At 44.2% G+C, this 16807-nt stretch overlaps 1 protein-coding gene across 4 annotated transcripts in view; it reads left to right on the top strand.

Moving 5' to 3' along the window:
* The window catches only part of LOC118396541 (transmembrane protein 117-like), a 73498-nt gene that overhangs the window by 22837 nt on the left and 33854 nt on the right, over positions 1–16807 (top strand). For all 4 annotated transcript variants that reach the window (XM_035790799.2, XM_035790800.2, XM_035790801.2 and 1 more), the window contains exon 3: positions 3282–3414. In XM_035790799.2, the coding sequence (XP_035646692.1) occupies positions 3282–3414 (133 nt within the window). The remainder of the gene's footprint in view (positions 1–3281; positions 3415–16807) is intronic.

Below are 16807 nucleotides of genomic sequence, written 5' to 3'. Positions count from 1 at the left end.
GCCTCCAACTTAATCATCAATTTTTCAGACGACATGACAGTGGTAGGCTTGATTACCAACAACGACGAGGCGGCCTACAGAGAGGAGGTGAGGGCCCTCGGAGTGTGGTGTCAGGAAAATAACCTCGCACTCAATGTCAACAAAACAAAGGAGATGATCATGGACTTCAGGAAACAGCAGAGGGAGCAGCCCCCAATCTACATTGATGGGACAGTAGTGGAGAGGGTGGAGAGTTTTAAGTTCCTCGGCGTACACATCACGAACAAACTTAAATGGTCCACCCACACAGACAGCGTGGTGAAGAAGTCACAGCAGCGCCTCTTCAACCTCAGGAGGCTGAAGAAATTTGGCTTGTCACCAAAACACTCACAAACTTTTACAGATGCACTTTCGAGAGCATCCTGTCGGGGCTGTATCACCGCCTGGTATGGCAGCTGCTCCCATAACCGGAAGGCTCTCCAGAGGGTAGTGAGGTCTGCACAACGCATCACCGGGTGCAAACTACCTGCCCTCCAGGACACCTACACCACCCGATGTCACAGGAAGGCCATAAAGATTATCAAGGACAACAACCACCCGAGCCACTGCCTGTTGACCCCGCTATCATCCAGAAGGCGAGGTCAGTACAGGTGCATCAAAGCGGGGACAGAGAGACTGAAAAACAGCTTCTATCTCAAGGCCATCAGACTGTTAAACAGCCATCACTAACATTGAGTGGCTGCTGCCAACATACTGAATCAACTCCAGCCACTTTAATAATGGAAATATTTATGTAATCAATTTATCACTAGCCACTTTATATTATATAATGTTTACTTACCCTACATTACTCATCTCATATGTATATACTGTACACTATACCATCTACTGCATCTTGCCATCTTGTTGTAATTAAATGTATCACTAGCCACTTTAAACAATGACACTTTATATAATGTTCTCATACCCTACATTACTCATCTAATATGTATATACTGTATGCTATACCATCTACTGCATCTTGCCATCTTGATGTAATGTAATGTACCTTGATGTAACACTTGCATTAACACCTGCTAACCATGTGTATGTGACAAATACATTTGATTTGATTTTGATTAAATTTCAATCTGAACTCAATAGATGGAAAAATATCCCAGTTACTTTAACCTGAAGAATATCTATTGTCAAAATGAATATTGCCACGGCTGAATTTCTGTAGGTCAATTCTTCCAATGGCTCCCCCTTCTGGCTATTGAGATCAAATTCATAGTGCAAAATTCATAGTGCAATTTTAAAATGTACAGTTAAAGTCGGAAGTTTACATACACTTATGTTGGAGTCATTAAAACTTGTTTTTCAACCACTCCACAAATGTCTTGTTAACAAACTATAGTTTTGGCAAGTCAGTTAGGACATCTACTTTGTGCATGACACCAAGTAATTTTTCCAACAATTGTTTACAGACAGATTATTTCACTTGTAATTCACTGTATCACAATTGTGGGAGCAAGGAGGCCTACAAATCTGACTCGGTTACACCAGCTCTTGTCAGGAGGAATGGGCCAAAATTCACCGAAATTATTGTGGGAAGCTTGTGGAAGACTACCTGAAATGTTTGACCCAAGTTAAACAATTTAAAAGCAATGCTACCAAATACTAATTGAGTGTATGTAAACTTCTGACCCACTGGGAATGTGATGAAATAAATAAAAGCTGAAATAAATCATTCTTTACTATTATTCTGACATTTCACATGGTGATCCTAACTGACCTAAGACAGGGAATTCTTGCTAGGATTCAATGTCAGGAATTGTGAAAAACTGAGTTTAAATCTATTTGGCTAAGGTGTATGTGAACTTCCGACTTCAACTGTATATGGGAAGGCAAACGATCCCAGAAAAAATGAATAAGTATAGAAAGAGGGAAAGACTAAAGAGGACTATCTGTACAACACTTTAAAGTGTATATTCAGGCTTTAGCGTTTCACGCCTTCCTGAATTGGTTTAGACATGACTCTTCTGGCTGAGTATTGAGCAAAAAATTGTGTGTCCTATTACCCTGGAAGAGGTGGTCTTCACTGATATATCCCGTAAACTACTCTTTAATCCTATTATTGCTCACACTATTTCTGTTAGAAAAACAATGTAACTGGGAATCAAAATGGCATATCCATGCCCCGATATTTCACAATAATGCCTTGAGGCCTTTTCTATCCCTCTAATGGTCCAAATGCGGAATCCGTACCCTTATCAATAACATGGACGGTTCATGGTTTTAGAACATTACAAGATTTGAAAGATACATACACATTACCAGGCAACAAATTTGTTATATTTACAATTTAGGTCAGCTATGCTGGCCTATGGAGTTCCTTGGGAAACCCAAATACAGAAACATCCAATGATGGGATGTATAAATAAATGATCTGGGCTCCCGAAAGCATATATAAACAACTTTAGAAAGCTCACATTCTGAGCTAACCATTAAAAAAGTATGGCCCACAGATGAAATGTAAAAATATGACCTTGGTATCCTGTAATCCAGACTATCAATTGTTCACAGACAATAGTTCAAAGACTGTATTTAACACCAGAAGAACGTTTTAAGATCAAATTGGCCCCAACTGTTCACTCTGTCCCCTAAATCAGGTAGGCACAGGGAGTTCAGGTAGGCACAGGGAGTACCTTGTAGTTAAATGCTTCTGGGGAAAAGTTACAAAATTAATTTGGAAGTGCATGAATTGAAATATTCAATGTTTTCCATCTATTATGTTACTTAACGTTGATAGTCCCTTGAATCTCAGAGAAGATTACTGCTGACAGGCAGCACTCCTGCAAAAAAATATGTTGACTCTAAGATGGCTTTAAATGGATTTATTATATTTTGGATTTATTATATTTTGGGGGGAACCTGTAACTATGAAAAAAAGATAGAAAAATGACTAACCTAAATAAAAAGTTGGTCACAAAAAATAATGATCTTTAATCATCATTACAATACTTAAAGGGTGAATTTCTAACAGATGGAATGGTTATTGATGTGTATGAACATAGCCCATACTTTCATCATATGTCCTGGTTCAGTGTTGCATCTAAAACGGTACGCTATTCCCAATTCCCTATATAGTGCACTTCTTTTGACCAGGGGCCCTGGTAAAAAGTACTCTGGTCAAAAGTAGTGCACTATATAGGGAACATGGTGCCATTTGGGACACAGCCACTAACTGACTGGGGGAATAGAATGCCCTGTGAATGGAGCCTGCCACTGAACAGGTGTCTTCTCCTCATGCCCTCATATAGGTCGTTATCTGCGTCTGAAAATGTTCCGTGAGGATCACGGCTCCTGGATGACCATGTTCTTCAGCACCATCCTTTTCCTCTTCATCTTCTCACACATCTACAACCTGATCCTCCTGATGGCAGGAAGCATGGGGTAAGCCACTCAATGTCTCATCCTTCTCTCTCATTCTCTCACTGCTTTCATTTGTTAGAACCTCTCTCTCTCTCTTCGAGTTAACCGAGTGATAGATCCAAGCGTCTCACCTGAGCGGAGGCTCAGTCTCAGTCTGATCAATCACGTCGAGACTTTGAGTCGTGGTTGGAGGAGATGGAGTGAAGGGAGGGCACCTGAAAGCTCAACTTCAGCACCACCATAACACTTCAATGATGATCAGGTCGGCCATCTTGGTTTATTGATTACATCAGTCAAGATGGCTTCCCCTTTACCTTCTACTCCACTGGTTTACCTACACTTAGTGGGTAACCAGCTGCAGAGCTATGTCAGTCACACACATCAAGCCAGTGACAGGAATCCATTTGAGCATTGTGATGTGGCAGTCAGTCTGAGATAGAAAATGTATCCTTTTATTCAGCCAGCTGCGAGGTCGAGGGCTTATGATTTACCATGTGTTTGTTTTGGTTGTATAACATTCGCATGGCACAAGCTGTTGCTAACACAAGCTGTTGCTAACACAAGCTGTTGCTAAAACAAACTGTTGCTAAAACAAGCTATTGCTAAAACAAGCTATTGCTAACACAAGCTGTGATTTGAAGTAGCCTGGCCATAATAAGATCAGTCATATAACACATTTCAATAAGCAACAAAAGCACTCCGCCATCCATAAGGTTGGACAAGCCGGTTAATATTGCCAGCGGTAAGGTGTTGTTGTTCTATACAGGGGAGGGGGATATGCTTGTATAATCAGGCTATCAGTCACACTGGCCAGAGCTGGGACAGTGACATCCATCATGTCTGCTCTTTCTGGTTGATTGAGGAAGGGAAACGCAAAGACTCCGCGGAGCAGGAAGTCCGATGATACGATAAATGTTGCCCGCTCAGGAAAAAGTTACATTTACATTCTCTCTGAGTGTGTCTGTCACAAAGATGATTTCTCTTTACCACTCTCCTATTTCATGCTTTCACAATTCTGATATAGTGCCTGTACTGCCTTGAGCAGTGGGCGATATTCCATTTTTTTTAATAGTATGCTGGTATTGGTTTGTTTTATGTTTCTGATTAATAAATATTAATAAATATGTTTTATGACTAGTGCATGAGCCTTGAATGGCAACAAATTAATGAATTCTATGTGATTTTAATGGGCTTTCTCCATTCTGATGGTTTTAAAACAGTGAACTAGTGCAATTTGTACTTTTAATTTAATTTAGCACTGTATCTTAATATTGTTATAGACTGTATTGTAAAAATCCAGTATACACTGAGTGTACAAAACATTAAGAACATAATATTGAGTTGCATGACCCTGGTCAGTCCATGTCATGGAAGGAGCAGGTGTTCATAATAATTTGTACACTCAGTGTATATCACCCAGCCTTAGTCTCTATTGGATGTGTGTTCTAATAGCTGCTGTCTTGAACCTTTACCGTATTTTGGTGGCCATCTTTCTGTTGGAGTCTGAGAGCATGTCATCCTACTACACCATGGGAATAATCACTTAGTCCTCACTGTGAGTGATGGAGCCTAAGCACTGAAAGAACAGGGATACGGTGCAGACATAACGAGCTAGGCACTTTCAATTGGTCATGTCAACTAGACATAACAATGAATAGTCCTTCAGACATTTCAAAGTGCCTCTGAAATGAGAGTTCCAATGACATTACCTAGCCATTTCAGGCTGTAAGCGTCTAATTAGAAAGATAGATGGTGCTGTTGTAAAGCAAGTGAATGCATCCAGCCAGCAGCCCGCCAAGAGGTAGTAGGAGCCATCAGCCCGCCAAGAGGCAGTAGGAGCCATCAGCTCGCCAAGAGGCAGTAAGAGCCATCAGCCCGCCAAGAGGCAGTAGGAGCCATCAGCCCGCCAAGAGCCAGTAGGAGCCATCAGCCCGCCAAGAGGCAGTAGCAGCCATCAGCCCGCCAAGAGGCAGTAGGAGCCATCAGCCCGCCAAGAGGCAGTAGGAGCCATCAGCCCGCCAAGAGGCAGTAGGAGCCATCAGCCCGCCAAGAGGCAGTAGGAGCCATCAGCCCGCCAAGAGGCAGTAGGAGCCATCAGCCCGCCAAGAGGCAGTAGGAGCCATCAGCCCGCCAAGAGGCAGTAGGAGCCATCAGCCCGCCAAGAGGCAGTAGGAGCCATCAGCTCGCCAAGAGGCAGTAGGAGCCATCAGCTCGCCAAGAGGCAGTAGGAGCAATCAGCCCGCAAAGAGGCAGTAGGAGCCATCAGCCCGCAAAGAGGCAGTAGGAGCCATCAGCTCGCCAAGAGGCAGTAGAAGCCATCAGCTCGCCAAGAGGCAGTAGGAGCCATCAGCCCGCCAAGAGGCAGTAGGAGCCATCAGCTCGCCAAGAGGCAGTAGGAGCCATCAGCTCGCCAAGAGGCAGTAGGAGCCATCAGCTCGCCAAGAGGCAGTAGGAGCCATCAGCTCGCCAAGAGGCAGTAGGAGCCATCAGCTCGCCAAGAGGCAGTAGGAGCCATCAGCTCGCCAAGAGGCAGTAGGAGCCATCAGCTCGCCAAGAGGCAGTAGGAGCCAGCCCGCCCTTTCTCTGCTCTACTCTACTTTTTCTCCTGACTGTTCTGTTCCCTGCTCCTCCTCTGTGTCTTCTGAAGGCCAGGGCTCTGCCAGAGACGATTAGTGTTTACATCTCTGTTGAAGACGGACCTGTAAGAGCAGTGTTTTCACACTCTGCCAGGCAGGACCGGGATGCACCTCAGATGAGATGGGCTCGAGGCTCTGAATGGAGCCAATGCAGCAATTATCCGAGAGGGGAGGGAAGGAGAGAAGGAGGAGGAAGGATGGTGCAGTAAAACTTAAGTCTTTTGATCCATGTCCAAATCTTTTCTGCATCCATCTTTCCCGTTCCTTCACTCAATATGAGGTCGTTGTAATTTTACTGAGGCAAAGCATAAAAGAGAAGTACTATAACATCCCTCTGTGGTGTTTCGGATAGGAAGCCTCTGGGTGGGAATGAATGCTATTTTCCCTTTGCTTTTTTGTTCAGAGAGGACAAGGCACAGTTATTGCCAAGACTGTGTTAAGTCTATCTGCTGGCATTGGTCTACCTCAGAATAATTATGTCTTTGAGAAAACACACCATGATGCCTTGCGCTCTGCAGCCAACCGCGATGGAGCGCTGTGGGAGATGTTGCTCGGCTGGTCTGCCCCCACATACCACATATTGTTCCCATCTCACACCCATCTGAAGAAGTCCGTGTGTGTGGCTGTGGGGGAGGTGTGTCTGTCTCCTGCTATCTCTCTGACCTGTCACTGTGTGCTGTCCCTGACCCCAAGCTCATTGAGATGCTTTCATTTCTTGGACCTTTCAGACTGCACTGAGTTTGATTCAACGGCAGGAATATATTCACTCGAAATGACCTATTGTTACTTATTCAAATCAAGTAATAAAAAAGATGCTAAATGATGAGATCGACATGTCTTTTCCTCGATGTTAAATGTGTCCATCAGGATTTAGAGCTGTCCAGACTAGGGATTAACATGGGTAACCAGGATCAGGATTTAGAGCTGTCCAGACTAGGGATTAACATGGGTAACCAGGATCAGGATTTAGAGCTGTCCAGACTAGGGATTAACATGGGTAACCAGGATCAGGATTTAGAGCTGTCCAGACTAGGGATTAACATGGGTAACCAGGATCAGGATTTAGAGCTCTCCAGACTAGGGATTAACATGGGTGATCAAGATTTAGAGCTGTCCAGACTAGGGATTAACATGGGTAACCAGGATCAGGATTTAGAGCTGTCCCGACTAGGGATTAACATGGGTAACCAGGATCAGGATTTAGAGCTGTCCACACTAGGGATTAACATGGGTAACCAGGATCAGGATTTAGAGCTGTCCAGACTAGGGATTAACATGGGTAACCAGGATCAGGATTTAGAGCTGTCCAGACTAGGGATTAACATGGGTAACCAGGATCAGGATTTAGAGCTGTCCAGATTAGGGATTAACATGGGTAACCAGGATCAGGATTTAGAGCTGTCCAGACTAGGGATTAACATGAGTAACCAGGATCAGGATTTAGAGCTGTCCAGACTAGGGATTAACATGGGTAACCAGGATCAGGATTTAGAGCTGTCCAGACGAGGGATTAACATGAGTAACCAGGATCAGGATTTAGAGCTCTCCAGACTAGGGATTAATATGGGTAAGCAGGATCAGGATTTAGAGCTGTCCAGACTAGGGATTAACATGGGTAACCAGGATCAGGATTTAGAGCTCTCCAGACTAGGGATTAACATGGGTAACCAGGATCAGGATTTAGAGCTGTCCACACTAGGGATTAACATGGGTAACCAGGATCAGGATTTAGAGCTGTCCAGACTAGGGATTAACATGGGTAACCAGGATCAGGATTTAGAGCAGTCCAGACTAGGGATTAACATGGGTAACCAGGATCAGGATTTAGAGCTGTCCAGACTAGGGATTAACATGGGTAACCAGGATCAGGATTTAGAGCTGTCCAGACTAGGGATTAACATGGGTAACCAGGATCAGGATTTAGAGCTGTCCAGACTAGGGATTATCATGGGTAACCAGGATCAGGATTTAGAGCTCTCCAGATTAGGGATTAACATGGGTAACCAGGATCAGGATTTAGAGCTGTCCAGACTATGGATTAACATGGGTAACCAGGATCAGGATTTAGAGCTGTCCAGACTAGGGATTAACATGGGTAACCAGGATCAGGATTTAGAGCTGCCCAGACTAGGGTTTAACATGGGTAACCAGGATCAGGGTTTATAGCTCTCCAGACTATGGATTAACATGGGTAACCAGGATCAGGATTTAGAGCTGTCCACACTAGGGATTAACATGGGTAACCAGGATCAGGATTTAGAGCTCTCCAGACTAGGGATTAACATGGGTAACCAGGATCAGGATTTAGAGCTGTCCACACTAGGGATTAACATGGGTAACCAGGATCAGGATTTAGAGCTGTCCAGACTAGGGATTAACATGGGTAACCAGGATCAGGATTTAGAGCTGTCCAGACTAGGGATTAACATGGGTAACCAGGATCAGGATTTAGAGCTGTCCAGATTAGGGATTAACATGGGTAACCAGGATCAGGATTTAGAGCTGTCCAGACTAGGGATTAACATGAGTAACCAGGATCAGGATTTTGAGCTGTCCAGACTAGGGATTAACATGGGTAACCAGGATCAGGATTTAGAGCTGTCCAGACGAGGGATTAACATGAGTAACCAGGATCAGGATTTAGAGCTCTCCAGACTAGGGATTAATATGGGTAACCAGGATCAGGATTTAGAGCTGTCCAGACTAGGGATTAACATGGGTAACCAGGATCAGGATTTAGAGCTCTCCAGACTAGGGATTAACATGGGTAACCAGGATCAGGATTTAGAGCTGTCCACACTAGGGATTAACATGGGTAACCAGGATCAGGATTTAGAGCTGTCCAGACTAGGGATTAACATGGGTAACCAGGATCAGGATTTAGAGCAGTCCAGACTAGGGATTAACATGGGTAACCAGGATCAGGATTTAGAGCTGTCCAGACTAGGGATTAACATGGGTAACCAGGATCAGGATTTAGAGCTGTCCAGACTAGGGATTAACATGGGTAACCAGGATCAGGATTTAGAGCTGTCCAGACTAGGGATTATCATGGGTAACCAGGATCAGGATTTAGAGCTCTCCAGATTAGGGATTAACATGGGTAACCAGGATCAGGATTTAGAGCTGTCCAGACTATGGATTAACATGGGTAACCAGGATCAGGATTTAGAGCTGTCCAGACTAGGGATTAACATGGGTAACCAGGATCAGGATTTAGAGCTGCCCAGACTAGGGTTTAACATGGGTAACCAGGATCAGGATTTATAGCTCTCCAGACTATGGATTAACATGGGTAACCAGGATCAGGATTTAGAGCTGTCCACACTAGGGATTAACATGGGTAACCAGGATCAGGATTTAGAGCTGTCCAGACTAGGGATTAACATGGGTAACCAGGATCAGGATTTAGAGCTGTCCAGACTAGGGATTAACATGGGTAACCAGGATCAGGATTTAGTGCTGTCCAGACTAGGGATTAACATGGGTAACCAGGATCAGGATTTAGAGCTCTCCAGACTAGGGATTAACATGGGTAACCAGGATCAGGATTTAGAGCTGTCCAGACTAGGGATTAACATGGGTAACCAGGATCAGGATTTAGAGCTGTCCAGATTAGGGATTAACATGGGTAACCAGGATCAGGATTTAGAGCTGTCCAGACTAGGGATTAACATGAGTAACCAGGATCAGGATTTAGAGCTGTCCAGACTAGGGATTAACATGGGTAACCAGGATCAGGATTTAGAGCTGTCCAGACGAGGGATTAACATGAGTAACCAGGATCAGGATTTAGAGCTCTCCAGACTAGGGATTAATATGGGTAACCAGGATCAAGATTTAGAGCTGTCCAGACTAGGGATTAACATGGGTAACCAGGATCAGGATTTAGAGCTGTCCACACTAGGGATTAACATGGGTAACCAGGATCAGGATTTAGAGCTGTCCAGACTAGGGATTAACATGGGTAACCAGGATCAGGATTTAGAGCTGTCCAGACTAGGGATTAACATGGGTAACCAGGATCAGGATTTAGAGCAGTCCAGACTAGGGATTAACATGGGTAACCAGGATCAGGATTTAGAGCTGTCCAGACTAGGGATTAACATGGGTAACCAGGATCAGGATTTAGAGCTGTCCAGACTAGGGATTAACATGGGTAACCAGGATCAGGATTTAGAGCTGTCCAGACTAGGGATTATCATGGATAACCAGGATCAGGATTTAGAGCTCTCCAGATTAGGGATTAACATGGGTAACCAGGATCAGGATTTAGAGCTGTCCAGAATATGGATTAACATGGGTAACCAGGATCAGGATTTAGAGCTGTCCAGACTAGGGATTAACATGGGTAACCAGGATCAGGATTTAGAGCTGCCCAGTCTAGGGTTTAACATGGGTAACCAGGATCAGGATTTATAGCTCTCCAGACTATGGATTAACATGGTTAACCAGGATCAGGATTTAGAGCTGTCCACACTAGGGATTAACATGGGTAACCAGGATCAGGATTTAGAGCTGTCCAGACTAGGGATTAACATGGGTAACCAGGATCAGGATTTAGAGCTGTCCAGACTAGGGATTAACATGGGTAACCAGGATCAGGATTTAGAGCTGTCCAGACGAGGGATTAACATGAGTAACCAGGATCAGGATTTAGAGCTCTCCAGACTAGGGATTAATATGGGTAACCAGGATCAGGATTTAGAGCTGTCCAGACTAGGGATTAACATGGGTAACCAGGATCAGGATTTAGAGCTCTCCAGACTAGGGATTAACATGGGTAACCAGGATCAGGATTTAGAGCTGTCCACACTAGGGATTAACATGGGTAACCAGGATCAGGATTTAGAGCTGTCCAGACTAGGGATTAACATGGGTAACCAGGATCAGGATTTAGAGCAGTCCAGACTAGGGATTAACATGGGTAACCAGGATCAGGATTTAGAGCTGTCCAGACTAGGGATTAACATGGGTAACCAGGATCAGGATTTAGAGCTGTCCAGACTAGGGATTAACATGGGTAACCAGGATCAGGATTTAGAGCTGTCCAGACTAGGGATTATCATGGGTAACCAGGATCAGGATTTAGAGCTCTCCAGATTAGGGATTAACATGGGTAACCAGGATCAGGATTTAGAGCTGTCCAGACTATGGATTAACATGGGTAACCAGGATCAGGATTTAGAGCTGTCCAGACTAGGGATTAACATGGGTAACCAGGATCAGGATTTAGAGCTGCCCAGACTAGGGTTTAACATGGGTAACCAGGATCAGGGTTTATAGCTCTCCAGACTATGGATTAACATGGGTAACCAGGATCAGGATTTAGAGCTGTCCACACTAGGGATTAACATGGGTAACCAGGATCAGGATTTAGAGCTGTCCAGACTAGGGATTAACATGGGTAACCAGGATCAGGATTTAGAGCTCTCCAGACTAGGGATTAACATGGGTAACCAGGATCAGGATTTAGAGCTGTCCACACTAGGGATTAACATGGGTAACCAGGATCAGGATTTAGAGCTGTCCAGACTAGGGATTAACATGGGTAACCAGGATCAGGATTTAGAGCTGTCCAGACTAGGGATTAACATGGGTAACCAGGATCAGGATTTAGAGCTGTCCAGATTAGGGATTAACATGGGTAACCAGGATCAGGATTTAGAGCTGTCCAGACTAGGGATTAACATGAGTAACCAGGATCAGGATTTAGAGCTCTCCAGACTAGGGATTAATATGGGTAACCAGGATCAGGATTTAGAGCTGTCCAGACTAGGGATTAACATGGGTAACCAGGATCAGGATTTAGAGCTGTCCACACTAGGGATTAACATGGGTAACCAGGATCAGGATTTAGAGCTGTCCAGACTAGGGATTAACATGGGTAACCAGGATCAGGATTTAGAGCTGTCCAGACTAGGGATTAACATGGGTAACCAGGATCAGGATTTAGAGCAGTCCAGACTAGGGATTAACATGGGTAACCAGGATCAGGATTTAGAGCTGTCCAGACTAGGGATTAACATGGGTAACCAGGATCAGGATTTAGAGCTGTCCAGACTAGGGATTAACATGGGTAACCAGGATCAGGATTTAGAGCTGTCCAGACTAGGGATTATCATGGATAACCAGGATCAGGATTTAGAGCTCTCCAGATTAGGGATTAACATGGGTAACCAGGATCAGGATTTAGAGCTGTCCAGACTATGGATTAACATGGGTAACCAGGATCAGGATTTAGAGCTGTCCAGACTAGGGATTAACATGGGTAACCAGGATCAGGATTTAGAGCTGCCCAGTCTAGGGTTTAACATGGGTAACCAGGATCAGGATTTATAGCTCTCCAGACTATGGATTAACATGGGTAACCAGGATCAGGATTTAGAGCTGTCCACACTAGGGATTAACATGGGTAACCAGGATCAGGATTTAGAGCTGTCCAGACTAGGGATTAACATGGGTAACCAGGATCAGGATTTAGAGCTGTCCAGACTAGGGATTAACATGGGTAACCAGGATCAGGATTTAGAGCTGTCCAGACGAGGGATTAACATGAGTAACCAGGATCAGGATTTAGAGCTCTCCAGACTAGGGATTAATATGGGTAACCAGGATCAGGATTTAGAGCTGTCCAGACTAGGGATTAACATGGGTAACCAGGATCAGGATTTAGAGCTCTCCAGACTAGGGATTAACATGGGTAACCAGGATCAGGATTTAGAGCTGTCCACACTAGGGATTAACATGGGTAACCAGGATCAGGATTTAGAGCTGTCCAGACTAGGGATTAACATGGGTAACCAGGATCAGGATTTAGAGCAGTCCAGACTAGGGATTAACATGGGTAACCAGGATCAGGATTTAGAGCTGTCCAGACTAGGGATTAACATGGGTAACCAGGATCAGGATTTAGAGCTGTCCAGACTAGGGATTATCATGGGTAACCAGGATCAGGATTTAGAGCTCTCCAGATTAGGGATTAACATGGGTAACCAGGATCAGGATTTAGAGCTGTCCAGACTATGGATTAACATGGGTAACCATGATCAGGATTTATAGCTGTCCAGAGTAGGGATTAACATGGGTAACCAGGATCAGGATTTAGAGCTGCCCAGACTAGGGTTTAACATGGGTAACCAGGATCAGGATTTATAGCTCTCCAGACTATGGATTAACATGGGTAACCAGGATCAGGATTTAGAGCTGTCCACACTAGGGATTAACATGGGTAACCAGGATCAGGATTTAGAGCTGTCCAGACTAGGGATTAACATGGGTAACCAGGATCAGGATTTAGAGCTGTCCAGACTAGGGATTAACATGGGTAACCAGGATCAGGATTTAGTGCTGTCCAGACTAGGGATTAACATGGGTAACCAGGATCAGGATTTAGAGCTCTCCAGACTAGGGATTAACATGGGTAACCAGGATCAGGATTTAGAGCTGTCCAGACTAGGGATTAACATGGGTAACCAGGATCAGGATTTATAGCTGTCCAGAGTAGGGATTAACATGGGTAACCAGGATCAGGATTTAGAGCTGCCCAGACTAGGGTTTAACATGGGTAACCAGGATCAGGATTTATAGCTCTCCAGACTATGGATTAACATGGGTAACCAGGATCAGGATTTAGAGCTGTCCACACTAGGGATTAACATGGGTAACCAGGATCAGGATTTAGAGCTGTCCAGACTAGGGATTAACATGGGTAACCAGGATCAGGATTTAGAGCTGTCCAGACTAGGGATTAACATGGGTAACCAGGATCAGGATTTAGTGCTGTCCAGACTAGGGATTAACATGGGTAACCAGGATCAGGATTTAGAGCTCTCCAGACTAGGGATTAACATGGGTAACCAGGATCAGGATTTAGAGCTGTCCAGACTAGGGATTAACATGGGTAACCAGGATCAGGATTTAGAGCTCTCCAGACTAGGGATTAACATGGGTAACCAGGATCCCGGAACTGTCGCGGGAACACTTCACGTTTCCCGAAAAAATGTAATAACAAGAGCCGGGAAATTACAACATCTTGTTCCAATGTCGGCACTAATGCAGACCCTACACAACATGTGCACCATAAGATTAACAGAAAATTCAATAGCACATTATCCAAACAGGTTGTCGAATGGAAGCGTAGCGTATTTAGTTCACACAAAGTCACCATAAATTCAAGCGCACGCATAATTGACACTGCCGGACTGCACACATGACCCGATTGCAGTTACAGTTTTTCTCAATTGCTAAAACAAAATTTCTGAAACTTTGCTCCATTTCCTGAAAACATTAAACACAAAACCTCATATTCAAGCACTATGTACATAACCTTTGACTCCTCTTGCAAAATGAAACATTCGCCTCAAAACAGTTTTACCTGTGTTCAAAATCAAACACTGCTCTCAAATCATTAACAAAGTGATCAAAATGATATACACTCTCAAGCAGTCAGTAAACAATACACCGAAAAATAGAAAACACATTGTTCAAAACATTACAATTCTCAGGGAGAAGTACATTTTTAATCGAAATTGTTTAAGGTATTGACAACAGACTGCATAATTAGCTAAATGAGTCCAGGCAACTGAGAACTTTGTACAGCCAATGGGTTTGAGTGTTTTAGCAATTGAGAAAAACTGTAATAAATACCCTACAGGACACCCTACAGTAGGCCTATAGCTTATAAAATAAAGTGTGCCTCTGAGCTGTCATTGTGACTCTTCAGACAGTCACAAATTTGATAGGCCTATGCACAATTCACAGACATTAAAGAGAGGCATGAGGGTCAATTATATCTTCTCCTGTCTTAGAGCCTTGGCTATTTTCCTATCAAGACCCAATCGTATTGAAACCCACAACCGTGACTCCTGTCATGCATGAGAATTCCTAACTAGGTTGTAATCTTTAATATTTGCATCATGAGAGAGAGAGAGAGAGAGAGAGAGAGAGAGAGAGAGAGAGAGAGAGAGAGAGAGAGAGAGAGAGAGAGAGAGAGAGAGAGAGAGAGAGAGAGAGAGAGAGAGAGAGAGAGAGAGAGAGAGAGAGAGAGAGAGAGAGAGAGAGAGAGAGAGAGAGAGAGAGAGAGAGAGAGAGAGAGAGAGAGAGACTGAGAATTAAAAAAAAACAAAAAAACATAGACCTACAAAACATTAGAACACAGACTGACCACAGACTGAACACAGACTGACCAGGTGAAAGCTATGATCCCTTTTGATGTCACTTAAATCCACTTCAATCAGTGTAGATGAAGGGGAGGAGATTTTTAAACCATGAGACAATTGAGACATGGATTGTGTATGTGTGCCATTCAGAGGGTGAATGGGCAAGTCATAAGATTTAAATGCTTTTGAACAGGGTATGTTAGGTTTGTGTCACCAGTTTGTGGCAAGAACTGCAAAGCGGTTGAGTTTTTCACGCTCAACAGTTTCCCGTGTGTATCAAGAATGGTCCACCATCCAAAGGACATTCAGCCAACTTGACACAACTGTGGGAAAGATTGAAGTCAACATGGGCCAGCATCCCTGTGGAACTCTTTCGACACCTTGTTAGAGGCCATGCCACACAACGTTTGAGGCTGTGCAACTCAATATTAGGAAGGTTCCTAATGTTTTGTACACTCAGTGTATATTAGGCCTCTGCAAATCAACAAATGTCTTCATGGTCCTCTTCCTCAACATCCTGATCTGCTATGAGCCTGACCTTATCAGAGCTGTCAGCGGCCTCCTCTGTAGGGACTCCAGTAAGCATACCGGCTTTTGTCTCCATCCATCTTTACCTATACAAAATATATAACGTTACGTATATCGTAATTAGTTGCCTTGTTTCATAAATCCATAACGAGTACTATAAAAAAAACTATGTTTTGAGTCGCTAAAGGGCTGTAGACTAACCAGAATGACCTTATTTGACTTGCACCAAGCACCTTCACAATTTGCTCGTGTCTAGATAGGCTCATCCATCACATGGGATGTGTTTCTGCAGAGTTATGTCAATGAGGTGGTTGGTTTTCAATTGGCTAAAACCGATCACGTGGTTTGTGCAGGCTGAAATATGGTGCGTTGGGATGCTGTCGGAGACTTTTGAACTTTTGTAGCAAGCAGTCGTTGTTACACCCCTATAATTACGGACTGCAGTTACCACCAGTTACATGTTGTTACAGTGTAACTATGAATGATTACAATTAAACACAATACCTGTCACAGTTGTAATGAATAATTAACATATGTAATTGCACTGTAATAACGACCCCTTGAAATTAAGCGTTACCTCTTTTAATGTAACTTTCAGATGAGGGAGCTGTTTGCATGAAAGCAGAGGAGTGTGACCGCCTAGGGAGTTTGATGCCCTTCACCGGCGCTCGGTCACGCCGCCCAATCCCATCCTGACATCTTACGCCACCATTACCGGCAGAGAGCAGGCCCTAATTAGGCAGTGTTATTGGATTAAGACAGCCCAGTGTGTGGCTCCTCTCACATTAATCATGCCTAATGTGGATGAGCGGGGACCCTGCTGGAGCCAGGCGACACCACTGCATGGGACGGAAGGAGGGGGCTGCGTGGCTCTTTTTCTCCTCACCCTTTAGAGGGAGGGGGAGGGGGATGAAGGGACTAGAGGCAGATGACTGCAGCCACCCACTTGACTGAGCAGGGTTATAGCGACACATAAGAGCCTTGTCTCTGTTCACCACCATCATTCTGTGTTCCTCTGTGCAAGTCCCTGTCTGTCTGTCTGTCAAGCTGAGCGGGCGTAATGCCAGAGTCTTATTTAAAAGGCAGAAT

Source organism: Oncorhynchus keta, chromosome 17 (genome assembly GCF_023373465.1).
Source record: "Oncorhynchus keta strain PuntledgeMale-10-30-2019 chromosome 17, Oket_V2, whole genome shotgun sequence".
Taxonomy (NCBI): Eukaryota; Metazoa; Chordata; class Actinopteri; order Salmoniformes; family Salmonidae; genus Oncorhynchus; species Oncorhynchus keta.
This window is presented reverse-complemented; position numbering and strand designations above follow the sequence as displayed.